This window comes from Harpia harpyja, chromosome 6 (genome assembly GCF_026419915.1).
Source record: "Harpia harpyja isolate bHarHar1 chromosome 6, bHarHar1 primary haplotype, whole genome shotgun sequence".
Lineage (NCBI taxonomy): Eukaryota > Metazoa > Chordata > Aves > Accipitriformes > Accipitridae > Harpia > Harpia harpyja.
The window spans coordinates 18,897,352-18,913,853 of record NC_068945.1 but is presented as its reverse complement, the minus strand read 5'-3'; the positions used below and the strand labels follow the sequence as shown (position 1 = coordinate 18,913,853).

At 38.5% G+C, this 16,502-nt stretch overlaps 1 protein-coding gene across 2 annotated transcripts in view; it reads right to left on the bottom strand.

The window, feature by feature from the left end:
- Positions 1–16,502, bottom strand: part of FGD4 (FYVE, RhoGEF and PH domain containing 4) — a 113,189-nt gene that overhangs the window by 79,206 nt on the left and 17,481 nt on the right. The window contains exon 1 of one of the 2 annotated variants that reach the window (XM_052789673.1): positions 1,594–1,687. The exons of the other annotated variant lie outside the window; for it this stretch is intronic. Within the exon in view, the coding sequence (XP_052645633.1) occupies positions 1,594–1,603 (10 nt within the window). The 5' untranslated portion in view covers positions 1,604–1,687. Of the gene's footprint in view, positions 1–1,593; positions 1,688–16,502 lie in introns of those variants that run through there. 2 annotated transcript variants of the gene reach the window in all.

The window sequence follows — 16,502 nt, the reverse complement described above, 5'->3', positions numbered from 1 at the left end:
CAAATTTATAGTACCACTTAGGCCGACAGTAACTGTGTGTTTCTCTGAGTCACCCAAAATATTCCTGTTTTTATTTTGTATACATTTCAATGGCTCAAAAGTTCTCTTTGTAGTCTACCTCCTCCCACAAGGAGGAGCAGCCAGTTTCACAGCTGCAAAAAAATGAAGGCTTTGGCAGAGACTATTTAGAAGGGGGTCTTGGTCACAGTTGGGGCTTCCAGATGGACCCATGACAGATATATGGCTTTAGAGGCATACAGCACAAAACCACAGGTTATCTCTTTTTCAGACTATTTGCAATATAAATAATAGGCCCAGGATAGCCTATTACTGTACAGCATTTCATTTGCAGTAAGAATATCATGGAGGCTTTTATTATTATTATCATACAACACAACAAAGAGGGAGCCACAGCTTTCAAGGATTTTATTCTTCTGCTACAAGGGGCGGGGGAGGGATATTAGCACATGGGGTTACTCCAATACCTTGAAAGATCTAGACTTTTCATAGTTTGTCTTTAATTGCAGAAGTACTTACTACACATAAGGATAAGGAAAAAATTAAACAACATAAATCAAGACATACCTACAAAGAAAGACTCCTACACATTCTGAGAAATCACTAATGACTGACATGTATACGTACAAAGGGGAACTAATAAACTGATCTTGCTCACCAAAAAAAACTTTGGGAACACTTTTGAAGTTTTGATTGTCTTTGCTGTAGCACTGGTGAGCTCATGGAGTCAAAATCACACAGTAAAAACAGGGGTGAGTATTTAACTGCATTTCTATGTCCCTCAAGTAATACAATATAGTGCAAACATATATATATAGTGTATATATACACTACAATGAAATACTCTCCATCCAGTCTGCCTGTACTTACATTTTAAACAGCTAGAATACAGGCACTCTAGTAGATATAAGTATTATCTAAACTTTACTTTCAAGAAAACAGAACATTTGGCGATGCACTGCTAGCTAATGATGTGGGTGGGCTGTAGCGACATGCACCACTTCCCTCCCATCCATAGTCTCAAAGATCATCACTATTCTCAGACTGCATGTGACAGAAAAATAGGAAGGAAAGGTTAGGAAAGTGTCAGAAAATAAGTTCAAATTTGAACACAAATCCATCGTGTGCTGTGAGGAAGGTCACAAGATTCAGCTTCTCATTGCGGGGATAGCTGCCTTGGATCAACACACTCGTGTTCTGCTTCCGCTGCTGCTCATCCTAGCGATGAGAATTCAGTTCAGTGCAACTGCCCTTGGATGCTGACAGATGACTTCTCCTTCCTCAATGACGGCAAGAAACATACTTTCTTGTTGATATTAGCAGAAAAACTAGGTCTAGACTACAGAATGCACTCCTGCACAGACAAGTTTGATCACAGGCTACTGGAGAACTTACTTGACTCCTGCTGTCTTCTAATTCTTTAAAAGATATCTTAAGTATATCAGCTACAGGCCAGGATGAGAAAACTATGTGTATCTTTATTTTCAAATATTCCTGAGCCTTGCCCACAGGTCACAAATTTACTTCAAAAAACAGTAAACTATTAAAAAAACAGGCAAAAAGAGGTTTACTTACAGCTACCCATGCCTTATATAGGAACGTCATTACTGCGAGCAGAAATCCTTACATTCCAATGTTTTCCTGCAAGTAACTCTACCCATCCAGGAGACAGTCCTTAAACTGGGCATAGAATGAACATTATCAACTCATTATATATAAAAGGAAGTTCTGAATTTCATAACTTACTGACATAGCTCAGGAAATAAGCAACAAGAAATATTTCAACACATACTTACAGCAGATTGTGCGAGTGGGCACTTAAAGAAAATGTTTCTTTAAAAAGAAATAAAATCCTTACAGGTCAAGATTCACTTGACTCAGTGCCATCAATAACAAGAACTCTATAGCTGTGTTCTAATCCACATTATATAAGCTACATTCCAGTCACATCTTTAAGACCTTTTAAGAACCCTCACTTCTTAAGAAAATAATGGGCAGGTCTGGCAATGCAGAATGGCTGTCACTCAATGTAGAAGAGCGGTTCTGTGTTTTAGTTTGTGAAGAACTAGAAACACATGAATAAATTCAGACAAAGGATTTGTGTAAGATGCTTCCACTTGTAGTCTCACTACTCTTTTCATTGTATTAAACTGTCTAATAGTGAGTTATTTATTATCTTCCAGTACTAGGAAACTCGTAAACACGACAATCTTATAATTTGCATTCGGTGCTCTTCCACTTTTGCTTCTCATCTTTGTGGTCTTTATACCCAACTTCAGCAGAAAGCCTCCGAGCCTTCTACTGCTACATGTTTGAGCCACGCAAAATTCAGCATAGAAACACGTAAGCAGGGACTGCCAAAACCTTCTGCCTCTTTTCTGCATTGACTATAACATTACTGAAGTGGTATTAGAGAATTTTCAGGCAGAATAAAAGACTTGACATTTTCCAACACGCCAATATAATGAACCCGTATGACAAAATCCCGTGGCATCAGGCAGACATGATGCCAGCAGCTTTCCTTAGAAAGTTTTCTAGATAGCCACATACTCACCCATCACACTACCTGCTCCACACAGCTTCTTTAGAAGTCCACTAAATACTCCACTGCTCATTTTTGGGTACATTACATGCAGAAAAAAACCCTATTTCAACAGATTTCCAAAGACACAAGGTGTCAGCTATGTCATACAAACCACCATGTGTAACTAACTAACTGCCTCTTTCAGACAGTCTTCTTCCTTTGAAGTTGTAATGTGTGAATCCCTTTAGAAGCACAACTTACAGGCATCAGCTGCAGAAAAGGATTACTTGAAAAACCAGTTAGTATCACTATCTCTCAATATATTAGAAGTCCCAACTCCTGGCAACAGAAGAATAATCATAGCAAATCTGAGATGCCACATGAAAGAGTTTTGCAGCCCTCATATTGGGAAAAGTTTGAAATCATAAAAAAGTGACAAATTAAGCAAATAAAAAGACAAAATCTTTTACAGTAGTTTTGGGGGTTTGGGGGTTTTTGGTATTTTATTTTGAGAAACTACTGAAGACTTTGTTGACTTTCACAACAGTAAGATACAATCATAATGCAAAGCAGAAAAACAAATGGATAAATGCCTGCAATGTCAAGGCGAATTGCCCCATACATGCTAAGGGTCCCTGCAAAACATGCCTTTCACAAACAGCTGCACTAGGACGACTCCAGTGACACCCACTGGAGTAACTCCTCCTCAAATTGATTTTTTAAAACAGGAGGCACTATGAGCTAAAATAAAAAGTGGAGCACGTATCTACCACACTATTGCTTCATGAAGTGTGAAAATTTAGATTTCAGAAAATTGTCATTTAATGATAAGACAGTTCTAGAAAGACATGAATGGAAGAAATAGTAGGAGACTACACAGTCCGATGCTCAGCCATGAAGCGTAATTGGTATGCCTAGTCCATCCTGGGAAGATGGCTGTGACAAGACTACATCGTCAAATGCATGCACTACACCTACCTCAGCCTAACAGAAGAGAAAGAAAAATGCAGTGCAGCCAGACAGTTCAGCTAATGAATTTATGAATTGTTTTTTAATGGTTCTTCACTAGAAAGCCACCTGATGCTACTAGCATAAGTCAATCACTCTCTCATTTTCTCCTCACTACTAGCTGGGCTAAGATCCTCAGCATTCCCAGAGAAAATGGAGTTTAAACATAATCATCTCTAATGCTGTCCACTATCTCACCCAGAAACTCTTCTCACCCTTTCCTTCAAGCCCTGAAACTAGTATTTGAAGGCTCAGTATGAATTATAATGATCTTTTTGGTCATGTTATTTCTACCAACTTCCTGCAACTTTAACAGCAGGCACACTGAATTTTCACACTCTTTTTCTTCCTGCAATTTCAGGTTATAGAAGGAAGTGATAGCTGAACAGAAATAAATTAAACAAAAAATTTGCTTTTCATTTTGCAGAGTTACATTTGATTTCAGCACTATAACCATTAGGAGCGACTGCTGTCATCAACAGGAAAACACCTGCATCCAACAGTCTACAAAGAACACTTACTCATCTGGACCACAATTAGAATTCAGTAGCATTATATCATTTATTACACTGCCATTTATTTAAACTTCTATTATTTTATTTAAGCTTCCATTAAGCCTTTTATGACAAATAATTAAGGCTGCACTGTAAGACAGTGACTTTTTTTGTCTCTTCAAATAGACAATTTCTATTGTTTCAGTAAATTGTAATCTAATTTTAAGGCAATCCTATACTATGATGGTACACAACATAGCAAAATCCGTAGTCTAACAGGTTTCAGATTCAGCTATTAATCAGTCACTCTATTCCATAACAAGTAGAGACTTTAATAAATTGTGACATTCATACCTGGAAGCTACAAAACGGAGACAGAGAACCCCAGAAGAGATTTTTAATGCAGTCCTATATGATCCAAAACAAATAACCTCCAAAATGCATCCACTCCTCAACTCAGAGAAGATTTAGCACATCCAAATTTAAGACACTCAGTTGTCAAACCAAAGGCATCTACATTTGTGATTCATCAAAAGTGATGCTAAAAATGGATATAAATACTTCAGCTGACTCAACACAACACAGAATCAGTGGAAGACTGCCAAACTGACCACAAGTGTGTTCCTCTGAACACAATATACATCCTGTACATTTACCACCTCCCTCTAAAGCAGCAGCTGGCAGCTAGAAACAGCTATGTTGCTTAGTGAATGGAGCGAGAGACTGCTCAACATTTTATTTCAAAAAGGAAAATTCAACCATTTTGTTTTCACCAAGAGCTCAGGACACACTAAAGAAATAACTGTGACTGGCGTCTCCTTCAGCTATTTAGACTATGAGGACACTGTAAACCACAAGAAACCTTACTGTCTTCCTCAGCAATCTCTCTGGAGATTTGAGGGATTATGTTGTTTAGATTTCAGAGCAGAAAGATCTGAGGAGTTCTCTTGGGATACACAGGAAGCCTACATGAGTACAGCACATAATGGCAAACATTCTTGCTATTTTCCTTCCCCCCTCTGAAAGCATATATCTTCACCGAATTTTGAAACTAAAGTCTGCCAAGGGCCTGTATTTTAGGAAGACTACCAACCTCTAACCCCAATTAAGCAAAAATGTTATGTGTGTTCAGAGGAATTTTTCCATGTTCACACCACGTCTCTCCTATTTCCAGGGCAATAACAAAACAATAGCTATGTTTGATTATATTCAATAAACTTACTTTTTTTAATAAACAACCAAGATGAATGAGTATTCCCTTTTTAGATTTTGTCACTCATGCACTACATCACAGCTAAGGGACAAAGCCTCAGATATTCGAGAAACAGTGGCTTTGCAGAATTTTAGACTCATCTACTCAACATGCAATTTCAGTAAAATAGCCAGTAAGAAAAAAAAAAAAAGCTAACTCTTTGCAACAGAAAATTTTGATAATAAAAACTGAAGCTCATCCAGTCCATCATTTGGCTTACAGGTTTGCAAGCAAGAAAGCTAAAGGAAAAGAGGAGCTGCTAGAGAATACTGACATGCACATAAGTGCAGAAGTTTGTTTTCATTTCAGAGGAGGTGAGGGTTGGGGGGCAGTGGGGAGGCTGTTTGTTGGTTTGTTTTTTAAATCTACAAACAAGCCAGGCCCTGCAGAGTTATTATTTATCATGGTGAAATCACATCAGGTTGCCAACATCTGATTGTCTGTACACTTGTATGTTCTGTGTATGTCCCTCTGAATTAAAATGGTGAATTATACTAATCAGCAGTGGCGGCACACAAGACTTTTTCATGCAGCAAGAGCCAAGTAAACTGGAAATAGCTCACAGAGCTAAACAAGCACAAAAGCTCTTTACTCTAAGTTTACTTCATGCCAAAACCTTTGTGCTATCTACATTACTATTCAGCAAATACACACTAGAAATTTTTTTAAAATTTGTTTTTAAATACAGAAGTGTTTAGGTGATCAATGCCATAAAAAACAACAACAAAAACCAACAAAACAACAACAACAAAAAAACCCCAAACAAAAAACCAACCCACTTTCATTTGGGTCCCTCTCCCTTTACTACAGATTCTGAACAGATGTCCTGCATTTTGCCAAGTCCATGGCCACATACACGCATGACTTTGCCTCACCATTTTATAGTGCAAACATTGCTACTTATTCTTTAGCTGCTTCCTAATCTTTTTATGGTTTAGGACATCCTCATCATGACTTTGAAATCAGTTGCACATGGAAAGATGTAATGCAACCAGAAAAGCTCCGCGGTATACACTCACACCTTTAAAAAATAATAATAAAAAAATAAAGCCTTTATAAACCACAAAAAGAAAACCAAACCCAAACAAAAAACCAACCAAAAAAAACCCCCGTCAGCTCTGCCTTTTCCAAGGATTTCTTTGATCTTTCCTGAACAGGACTCGAACATATTTATGGTATTGCAATATGTCCTAGGCTTTTCATTCGTCAGAATAGATTGTTGAGTCTATCAATTACCATGACTGACTGGAGATGGGGGTGTGGGTGGGTGTGGGTGGGTGTGTGTAAATGATGACTTATCTCTTCCAGAACTGAAACTATTTGTCTGTATGATGATATTCTCATAAAAGACTTTCAAAGCACATGCCTGAAGCTGGGCAATCAATTAAAAAAAATCAAGCTACTAAATACCCAGCTATAACAGGCTTGTATTTGCTGCTCCCATTTGAGGAATCCACTTTTGCAAGAGTTGGATCCTAAAGCGCATTATCATCTTATCTGGCATTTTATTATGTACCTGGACACCTAGAAGGAAAAATGAAAAATGACTGTTCAAGAAGAAATTTTATATTAAGTCTATAGTTCCTTCAGCACAGACTATCTCAGTAACCAAAAGACTAAGGAAGATGTCTCAAGGTATAATATCACATATTATATGATACATTCAATGAGTATATAATTGAATAACTTCCTAACGAAATGAAGATGTAGAAGGCAAATAAAATCATCCACAGGAGAAAAGCTCTTGCAGCTAAGGTGCTGAACTAGAGGGAGCATGAATTACAACTACAACAGCCTGCATGGTTTCTTTTGCTATCCAAGACAAAGGAGTTTGTGCTTCTTTCTTTTCTGTAGGAGGCAAAACAACTACTTTATCTGCCTTACACAGAACAGCAGCCAATGACAAAGACTATTTCAGTAAGGGCTTCTTCAGTACAGCCCCTCCCACCACACATATTCTTACTGTCTTACAGCAGTAAGACAGTCACTTCCCTAAGTTTTAGTGCATATTATTGAATGAAGTAAGAAAAAAATAAAAGAAAAGGAAACAGTCTGTATGCTTTGGGCCATTTATTTTTCCAGCTAAGCAGTCAGGCATCTACACTCTTACAGGAACATTTGCAGATCACAACAGGCAATCTAACAAGTGTTGTCAGACCCCGTCTGGTTCAAGCCACTATTCCCCCTACCTCAGCTCATACAGTAATTTAGTTTTGAAGGAACTAAACAAGAAAGAGCCAAGAAGAACTTTGCAAAACTGTTTTCGTGGCTTTCTTTCCCAAAAGGTCCTTTGAAGAGTTTTGGAGTTTAATAACTTCATAGAACGGAAAGAATTTTTACATTTTTGGTGTATGAAGGCATAGCACAACTATTTGTATAAAAATAATACTAAATGTCAGATTAACATGTTAGGTTTGGATTCTCTGGCTTTTATTTGGGGGGGAAGCAGGTTGGGATTAGAAAGAAGCAGGAAAGCATAAATAATAGCAATATCAATTTATCATTATTCACAGAAAATAAGTGTGCATACAGTTTCCATGGATGTAGCACACCACCACCTTGGATTTTAGCTAAAGTCAGAAGCCAATTCCCTGGAACATCACGTGTCATGAATCTGGAAACTAACAATACTCACAGCTGCTAAAATATCCCATAAAACAACGCAGTTCATACCTCAGAAAAAACTAATTTGGACTCTTTTTCACTCGTCTGGAATTTTTACTTAAGTCTAACTATTAATTCTTAAATAGTTTATTTAGGGTAGAGAGGAATAACTTACAGGAGTAGTCTGGGGCAATAGAAAGATTCAACTTAGACAAGAGATCATAGATTATCAAGACCATACCATAGAAAACATGTAAAAGTTTAACAAACCCTTTGATTTAGAAAGGTGGCTTCACCTTTTATGAGATAAATGAGCTCCATTAAAAACTAGAATGGAGCACAGGGCACGTTAATCTTTTTCAGAGAAGAAAGTTCACACCACCACAGTGTCCTCCTCACATCCAAGTGCACAAACAGTTTACAGATATCTGCGTTTGTCTTAGAGATGCTTTGAACCAAGAAAACAGGAAGCTATCCGTGACAAAACCTGGGAAACACTGGAAGCCAAACAGGAATCAATGAAGGAATTACTATATTATATCCTACACGGAGAATTTAAAACATCAAAAATTGCATGACAAAAGAAAACAAGTCTGATGGTAAGCTACTGAATTACTTCAAGAAATCCAAGTTCAAATTCTTTAGCTCTACAATGAATTTTTTGTCCTCAACATATTCTTTAATTCTCTGTGCAGACTTCTGTGTGGGTAACCATAGCATTAATAATCCCACTGACTACGAATGTACAAGGAGGAAACAATCAGTAATTACTTGAGGCTGTGCAGATATTTATAAAGCAAGAAAAATGAGCTCGCAGTTCTGGATGGCACCCATGGTGTTTTTAAGCAGCTACATGAGGGTGTGGGGGGAAAGTGACACAGGAATCAAAATAAAAATCAGACTTTGTTCTAATATGGGATGGAGGAAACTGCTTTCCCATTACAGGACAAACAAATATCATCAACGGCCTGACACAAAAGGGAAGAGGAAAACAACAGGAAAACTTGCCAGCTGGGGAAAGCAGTAGTCAATTGCCAAAGATCATTTTAGGGCTGCAGCTGCTTGCCCCTGCCAAGTTTAAAGAGTTAGCTGTTCTAAAAGTATATTCGAAAAATGTCACCAGGGAGTTTAAGTACTGACCTTGTAAGGAAAAATTCCACGGAGGAGAGAGCAACTTCCAGGATACCAGGGATTTCGTTAAAAGTCATCTCGCAATTTCCCAGGTTCATCATCAAAACAGCTATTCCAAAAATGCAACTAATGTTGCTTTTTTCCTGCTCACATCTCTACCCACAGAGTTGCCAGTCTCCCATGTGCCCATTTGAATTCAGTTCCGCACATCCCACTCCAAAGGGAACAACTTCTAAACTGAGAATGTTGCTACTACTGTATCATCACAAATCTATTTTTATTGGGTGATGCATGATGCTTCTGGGAAGACAGCAGATATAAAATTTCTCTGAGTATTTTAAGATTATTCATGTACAGGGCTCTCAGCAATGCTCTCTCTTGAGATTTTACAGAAGCATTGCTGATAAGCATACTTCCAAGTATTTTAGGACTTAAAAGGGCTAAATCCAGTAAAAAAGCAACCCAAGAAAAAGTATCAAGGTTTTCCCAACATAACAGTGTGCTTGCAACTAAACTATAAAAGTATGACTTTTTTTCAGATTCTTTTTTTTTTAAACAGAAAAATCTGTCTGGATGGCATAGCATTGATATCAAAAGTGACATGAAGGATGATCAAACCACCTTTGTGATATTTCTGAGTGTTTAACAGGAACCCCCTCAAACAGATGATAAAGGAAAAGGAAGAAGTGATGCAAAGGTGCACCAATGGACAAAAAAAGTAATTCATTATGTAACATCTGCACTTAGGTTTCAAATATATCACATACAGCATCAGTTGGAAAAAGCATAGCAAAAAGACAGGTGCAGGAAGAAACCCAGATCCACAAGCACAGTGTCATGTCCTTTAACACCCCCAGAACCAGCTGACACTTATTTTAACCACTCAAGACAACCAGGAAACATTTATTCCTGCCTATAAACTTTTAGCCAGAAGTTCTGCTACCCATTCTCTTGAATAGGAAGCAACCGAATGATCTAAAATTTACCAGTTCTGAGGGAACAGGCAGATGTAATTTTGTTCCTCTGTAGTTACAAGGGTGACCAGTGTGTGTGGGGAGCTACTCCAACTGAAGGTGGTTATTTGCCAGAAGACTAGATGACTATCATCAGGTATTGTTATAAAAGCTTAAATATCTATGTAACAAGCATGACAAAAAGTAGAAGCCATTGGAAACAACAAACATTATACTAAAAAAAGGGCAGAATTCTACTGCTACCTGACAGTTCATTATTTTATAGCATTCCGCTCCACCATTATCACAACAGAAGCAATTCAATCATGGTTATTGTATTTCACTGCTGTTTCAGAGCGATCAGCATGGCTGTTAGTTTCAGCGACGGTCAGACAAATCTCTAAGGCGGTACACACTTCCTGCTGAAAGAGCGGCCAGCCAGCCGTTTACTTTTCTATTTGCAGAACCAACTGGCCCACAAAACAGGAACCTCAAAATCCTACTTCAGCCTCAAGAATCATATCTAGGGACACAGAATGAGAGAGAAAAACTAAAGACACAGCAGGACACGGAAGAGGTTTGTCGTAAGTACAGAGTGGCTTGACTACATTTGAGAGCAACTTAAAAAAAAAAAAATAGAATTTAACATTCACACTGTACAAGTCAGTTAAAAAATGCCTTCTTAACAGAATATGTGTTTCTTAGCCAATCCTTTCCTCTGGTACACGTACATATAAAACAATGATATTTAAAAGTTCAAGTGTCGAGATGTGCAAGAGTTCAAAGAAAGTTTATCAAGTTTAGAGTTATCTATCAGACACTTGCTGCATCTTCCAAAGGTATGAAGATAAGAATACGTATCTGGAATAAATTCAAGACAAAGAAGGAAGTTTTAAAAATAAACCTAATTACACATGCTGACATTGGCTCACCAGTTTCATTTTGACTATTACAGAGAGATAAAGTTTGGGGTTTGGTTTTTTTGTTTTTTTTTAAAACTGGACACGAGTCAAGTTTCACAAAGAAACAAGCTGTTCTCTGATCACTGGGAACCTCCACTACATAAAGACTGTATTTCATCAGAATTGATTTGCGTTGCAGTTACAGTGCTGCATACCACACTCTATGCTCCACAGATCTCAGTTACAGTGCAGTCTGATGCAAAAAAATGACCAAGAGCTGGGACTTCATGAACTACAGCAGACAACTCAGATAAAGGGACTTCCAATAGTCCCAGGAGGCCAGGAGAGAACATTAACTTTTAAGCCTGCCAGTGCCTTGTACAAAGCAATATCTGGCAAGCCAGGCCTGAACCAGATCATTAAAGTAATCGGAAGTAAAGACGACAAAAAAAAAAAAGGGGGGGGGGGGGGGGGGAGAGCTCATGACAGAATCACCTTAGTAGACTGACCTTTCTGGAAAGGTTGCCACCAGTAGGATCAGAGGGCCATCAGCTGCACAGAAGGAGCAGGCTGGCTGCTTTCACACCTTCTACAACAGCTTGGGGAAGGGCGCAGCAGCAACTGAGGCCGAGTACAGAAACTGAAAGGTATTGAGCTGTAAGTCTAAAAACCGAACAAACTTGGCATATTTCCCATTGTGTATAAATAAGCTAGAAAGATGAGAATGTTAGATCTCCACATGATTCATTTGGGTTCTGACAACAAATAGCGTGCAAGCACGTTTAGCTGCCGAATTCAATCAAAGTAGAACCTACATATGTTTGCTTCCAAACCAAACTCAAAGGAGAAAACTCATTCTATACAGAAAGGACAACTGCTAGACTGTCTACCTTCTTACCTACTCCACTTACCCTATCGCCTCACGCATAACCTTTTCTGTTCTCTTTTATCCGTTCTTCCAATCCGCTCTACCTCGATACACTCCTTTCCTTTGCTGCATGTCTGTCTGAGTATCAGCACTCTCCTCCACACAGAAGCACATGAACACACTCTACATCCTACTCACACTACTAACCCCACACTTCTTCCTTCACAGCCTGCAGCCCATGGAAGAAAGGGTGGAAGAAGTATGGCAAAAGCAACACTTAAGCCTCTTGCAAAGGCCTTGCTGAGCAGACTGCAGAATAGCAATGCAACACAGGATTTACAAGGTACTTAAAACCTGCACTCTGTGCTTGGAAAGAACTTGCATTTTTCCTTTCATCCCTTTTTCCTTCTTAAAGCACATTACAGCTACAAACGTCAGCTAACAACTGTGGTGTTTACAGTTTTACCCGAGACCATTGCAGGCCCTGGGGTCATATACCTGACTAATGCCAAAACTGAATATTTCTGGGTTCACTGTCAAAGTTAATACAGAGATAATACGTGCTTATTACTAAGAATTTTGAAGTCCTATTTGATAAGTTTACAAAAGAAGTGAATATAGGATTGGCACAAGTGGACATTTTTACAGTTTTCTGAATGTAGGTAGCTTGGTTCATCCCGCTTACTTTAGACACACAAGCAGCAGCTTAGGAAGAAGGGAAGGGGTTTTTTATGCGTAACAGACAACACTTCATCTAGAAACAGTATCAGTCAACTCTGCTTTGTTCTTTGGATTTACAAAAACAAAACTGAACTCACTCTCCTCCCCCTATGCCTGGCTTCTGTAAAATTTACAGAATGGGAATTAGCAATATAATTTTAATATACTTTCTTCTAAGCAAACATTTTCCCTTGAAAATGGTATTTCATACTCAGAACATCAGTTCTTTCCACTGTGTTCCCAGAACTCCTGTAAGAACACAAACGCCTTGTTTAAAGCATCATTTTCTTCCCTCCTTACTTCAAAGCACACAGGGCCCCGTTGAAGGAGGACTTCATGGTTCCATCAAGGCAGCAGAGAGGAAGCATCTAAACCTAAATAAGGCTTTTCATCTGTCAAACAGTACAAACAGATAGACCCAATATAGCTCATTCTTTAGTCATACAAGACTTGTGCTTTGAGGTTATGCTTTCCCAAACAAGGCCCCAGCTGCACTTAAAGTTAAGTACTGCAAGCAGATTTACCAGAGAGAGAAAGAGGGAAAAAATCAGCCTAACTGCAACATCCAATTTTGGTGAAGTTCAGTGTACTCAAAAGCTTGCCTTCCTACCCTTTTTTCTCTCCCCAGTCGTACCAGTGTAAAAGACACCTCTCCTATAGCCCCTGCTCGGCTGAATTCACAACCTTCTACCTGTGAACACAGAAGCAATATTTGGAGTAGCCTTCACATTAAGATCAAGATCACACCATACTAAGTTCAGTGCAGAAAACATAAAGGACTGTAAACATCAGAACATAAATCATATACAAAGCAAGCCATTGATAAATACAGGTCTAGAACTGGTTTCAACATACCAGCAGCTCAACCCCACTAAAGTTTATGTGGGCATCCTGTAAACATTACAGCAAAGAAGTTTTAAATGTCTGTCAGATTAGGCTGACAATCTAAAGCTCATCCTTAGCACCAGTGGTCTGTCACTGCACCATCTTGCAACTATCAAGTTAGAGCAGTCCTGACAGAAGTCACTTCCAAAAAGTCTTTTCCATTAAAATACTAGCAATATTTTAAATGGTCATTGTTCTCAGTATTAATTAAGAAAGAAAATATTTTAAATATCTGAAGCTTTTTTAAAGAATAAAAAAAAGTGAATCCATATACGTCAACGTAGGCTTGCAAGTGACAGAGTCGGGAACCATGAACACTGCAAGCCCAGGAATCAGCAGGAAGGGACATTTTGCTTTATGTGGAGCTGCTCTGGGAGTACTGCAGTATATCATGACCTTACCCGGCATGTTTATACACTGCTCTAAGAGTTTCTGAGGACAGCCTTGGTCACTACCAAATCATGCTAATAAACATAACAACCAGGATAAATTGAAGAAGCAGAATTTGGGTTTTGTACTAGTTCTTCTTGTTCACAGCAGTGTACCTACCTTGAATAAAACTAGTCAAAATGATTTACTAATGTTTCATAGAGGAATTCCTGAAAGTTCACACTTTCATTTACCTTGCTCCAAAAGGAAAAAAGTAGCAGCTTTTCTCTTTCATGGGAAAATGAACAGCTCTCCATCTTTGGTACTTTCTTCTGTAACTGTGGAACTAAACAGCCTAACAGAGACCTCAGTGACACATTCTTCATCTCAAGCCAGATTTAGAATAGCCTTAAAAGAAATGCCATGCCAAGACTCATTTTCTAATAGAAACCCTTTCTCCATCTTTGATCCTGGCAAACTCGCTCTGACAGCTACAATAAAGAAGAGGTTACTGCCACAAGCCGACTATTCTGATCGCCTCCTAGAAGCTGGCATCCCAGAAAAAAAAGCAGAAAAACAGTTCATGGGAACAGCACAAATAAAGGAGTGGACAAAATGCAAATTCAAGTGCAGTAACATGCCTGACTACTGCATAGGCATCCCATACAGTTTACGGAATTACACGGCAGCAATCTTTCTCAGAGAGTTTTTTACATCACTTGAAGAATGTCTAAAGCTTGTCTGCCAAACACCTCGTATTTCATTTATCCTACCACAGCAGCAAGCAGTTCACAGATTAAATACTTCTCCTTCAAGTTATGAGGTGTAAAACCCTGTTAGGCTGAACAAAAATCAAAGCTACGTTTAAAAAAAAGTGAAAATTGTTCTTAAAAGGCAGCAATTGGAGCTTGTAAATCCCACCAAAAAACCTTGTAATTGCGCATACTTGTAACGTATCCAGACATAGCCCTTGCAGTCATAAATGTCTTCCATTTTTCTTGCACTACTTCCGGCAGTTTTGGAAAATAGGGGTTTTATTCTTAAATAAAGCATGCCAATTATTCCATGGATGAGCCATGCAAGCAGAGAGCAGCTGCTGTCACAGGTCAATAAGGCACTGCAGGAAGGGCAGCGCTGCTTTGCTCCCCCTTCAAAGACAGATCGCAAGCAGTGCCTTCATTAACAAGTATTGACTACTGTCTCTAATTACTGCATTCTAGACCTCACATTTTCACTGCAGCACAAACCTCAGCTGTCTGCAGATGCCGTTTGCACAGGTTACATTTTGCTCTTACTGACAATTTAACACTCTGAAAAGCTGCAGGCAAACTTTTTTTAATAGATTATATGTACTTCTGTTGGATTTCCAAAAATAGCCACAATACCTAGGAATGTACTTACTGATACTGATCTTTCAAATTATATACTGGAATCTGTTGGTTCGCCTAAAGTTAGAAATACAAATCCAGTATTTAGACTTGTAAATTAGTGAACTGGTTTTCAGAAGAGCTCAAACTCAGCACCTCAGAAAAACAGGCTATTTAGCCATTACATTTGTACAGAAAATCCTGGCTGTAGAATGGAACACTTTCCACCTTGCTCTCACAACTCTCTGATTAACCACACTGAGCAATACTTCTGCTTTCCCAATGCATGATTTAGAAACAGACAATCAATCCTAATTAACTACAGGCAGGAATTTAAAAGGCTATTTTAATTGTCTATAACACTGTCAGCACAATAGAATACAGTTTAAATCTTTTTCTTTTTTTTTTTATTTTTGCTTTTTAATGTTTGTAGGTAAACAAATCCCCAACTACTTTTTCACTTAAGTATCCACTACATTAAATATCTGCCTTAAGTAAAAATGCACTGTGGAAAATTATGACACCCATACCATACCCTTATTCTGAAGCACTTTTGTCTGTTCACAGTAAATTATTTACTTACCAGTGAAGACATCTAAGAGCATTTGTTAAGAAATTATGGATTCATTTCTTCTCCTTAGGTCAAAAGATATTTCTCTCTATGCCAAACTGACTTCCTGCTCACAACCTCAACACCAACACCCAAGGTGGCTGCACAATCTACACGCTGAAGGGCTCGCTGTCTTTCACTTCCTTTTGTGGCTTTCAAGGCTAAAATGATGAAGAGCTTTTCTTCACCAGAATACTGCCCTTTTTCAGTTACTTTATGAATATACTGTTTTTTCAAAGCGAGAGCTTTACTCCTACCTTCTGATATATCCTCTCATACTAATTTGCTCCTATCTAGGGACTCATAGGAAGATGCCAAGAACCAACACAAACTCAGAACACCTCCCCTTCATTCTTACTGTTGCATTCTGCATGTGTAACATGCTCCAGAAAGTAGATACTTAAGCGAACATAAAAAGTCTGTCTGGATGGACAGAAAACACACTTCTGTAGCTACTAGAAGAATATATTGTTAGACTGCACTTCACCATTCCTTACAGAGCAATTTTGTTGCCTGCTGAGCCCTGCCTATCATTTCTATAGGAAAGCCTGAGTTGACATGAGTAACAAGTGGGATTTTTGTCACCCATACCTGAGGGCCACGTCTTTCTAAGACACCTAATCCTTGCCAGTTTATCTTTAAAGCAAGGCATCCACACTGAAAATACTTGAGAGATTGTCATAAATACACTTTATCTTACTCCAGGTATTTGGCTGAAGGAAGAGTCATTTTCATAGGAAATCCAGGACACAAAAGAGACCACAGCTTCCAGTAGTTTCTTCTCAGTTTCACAAGTA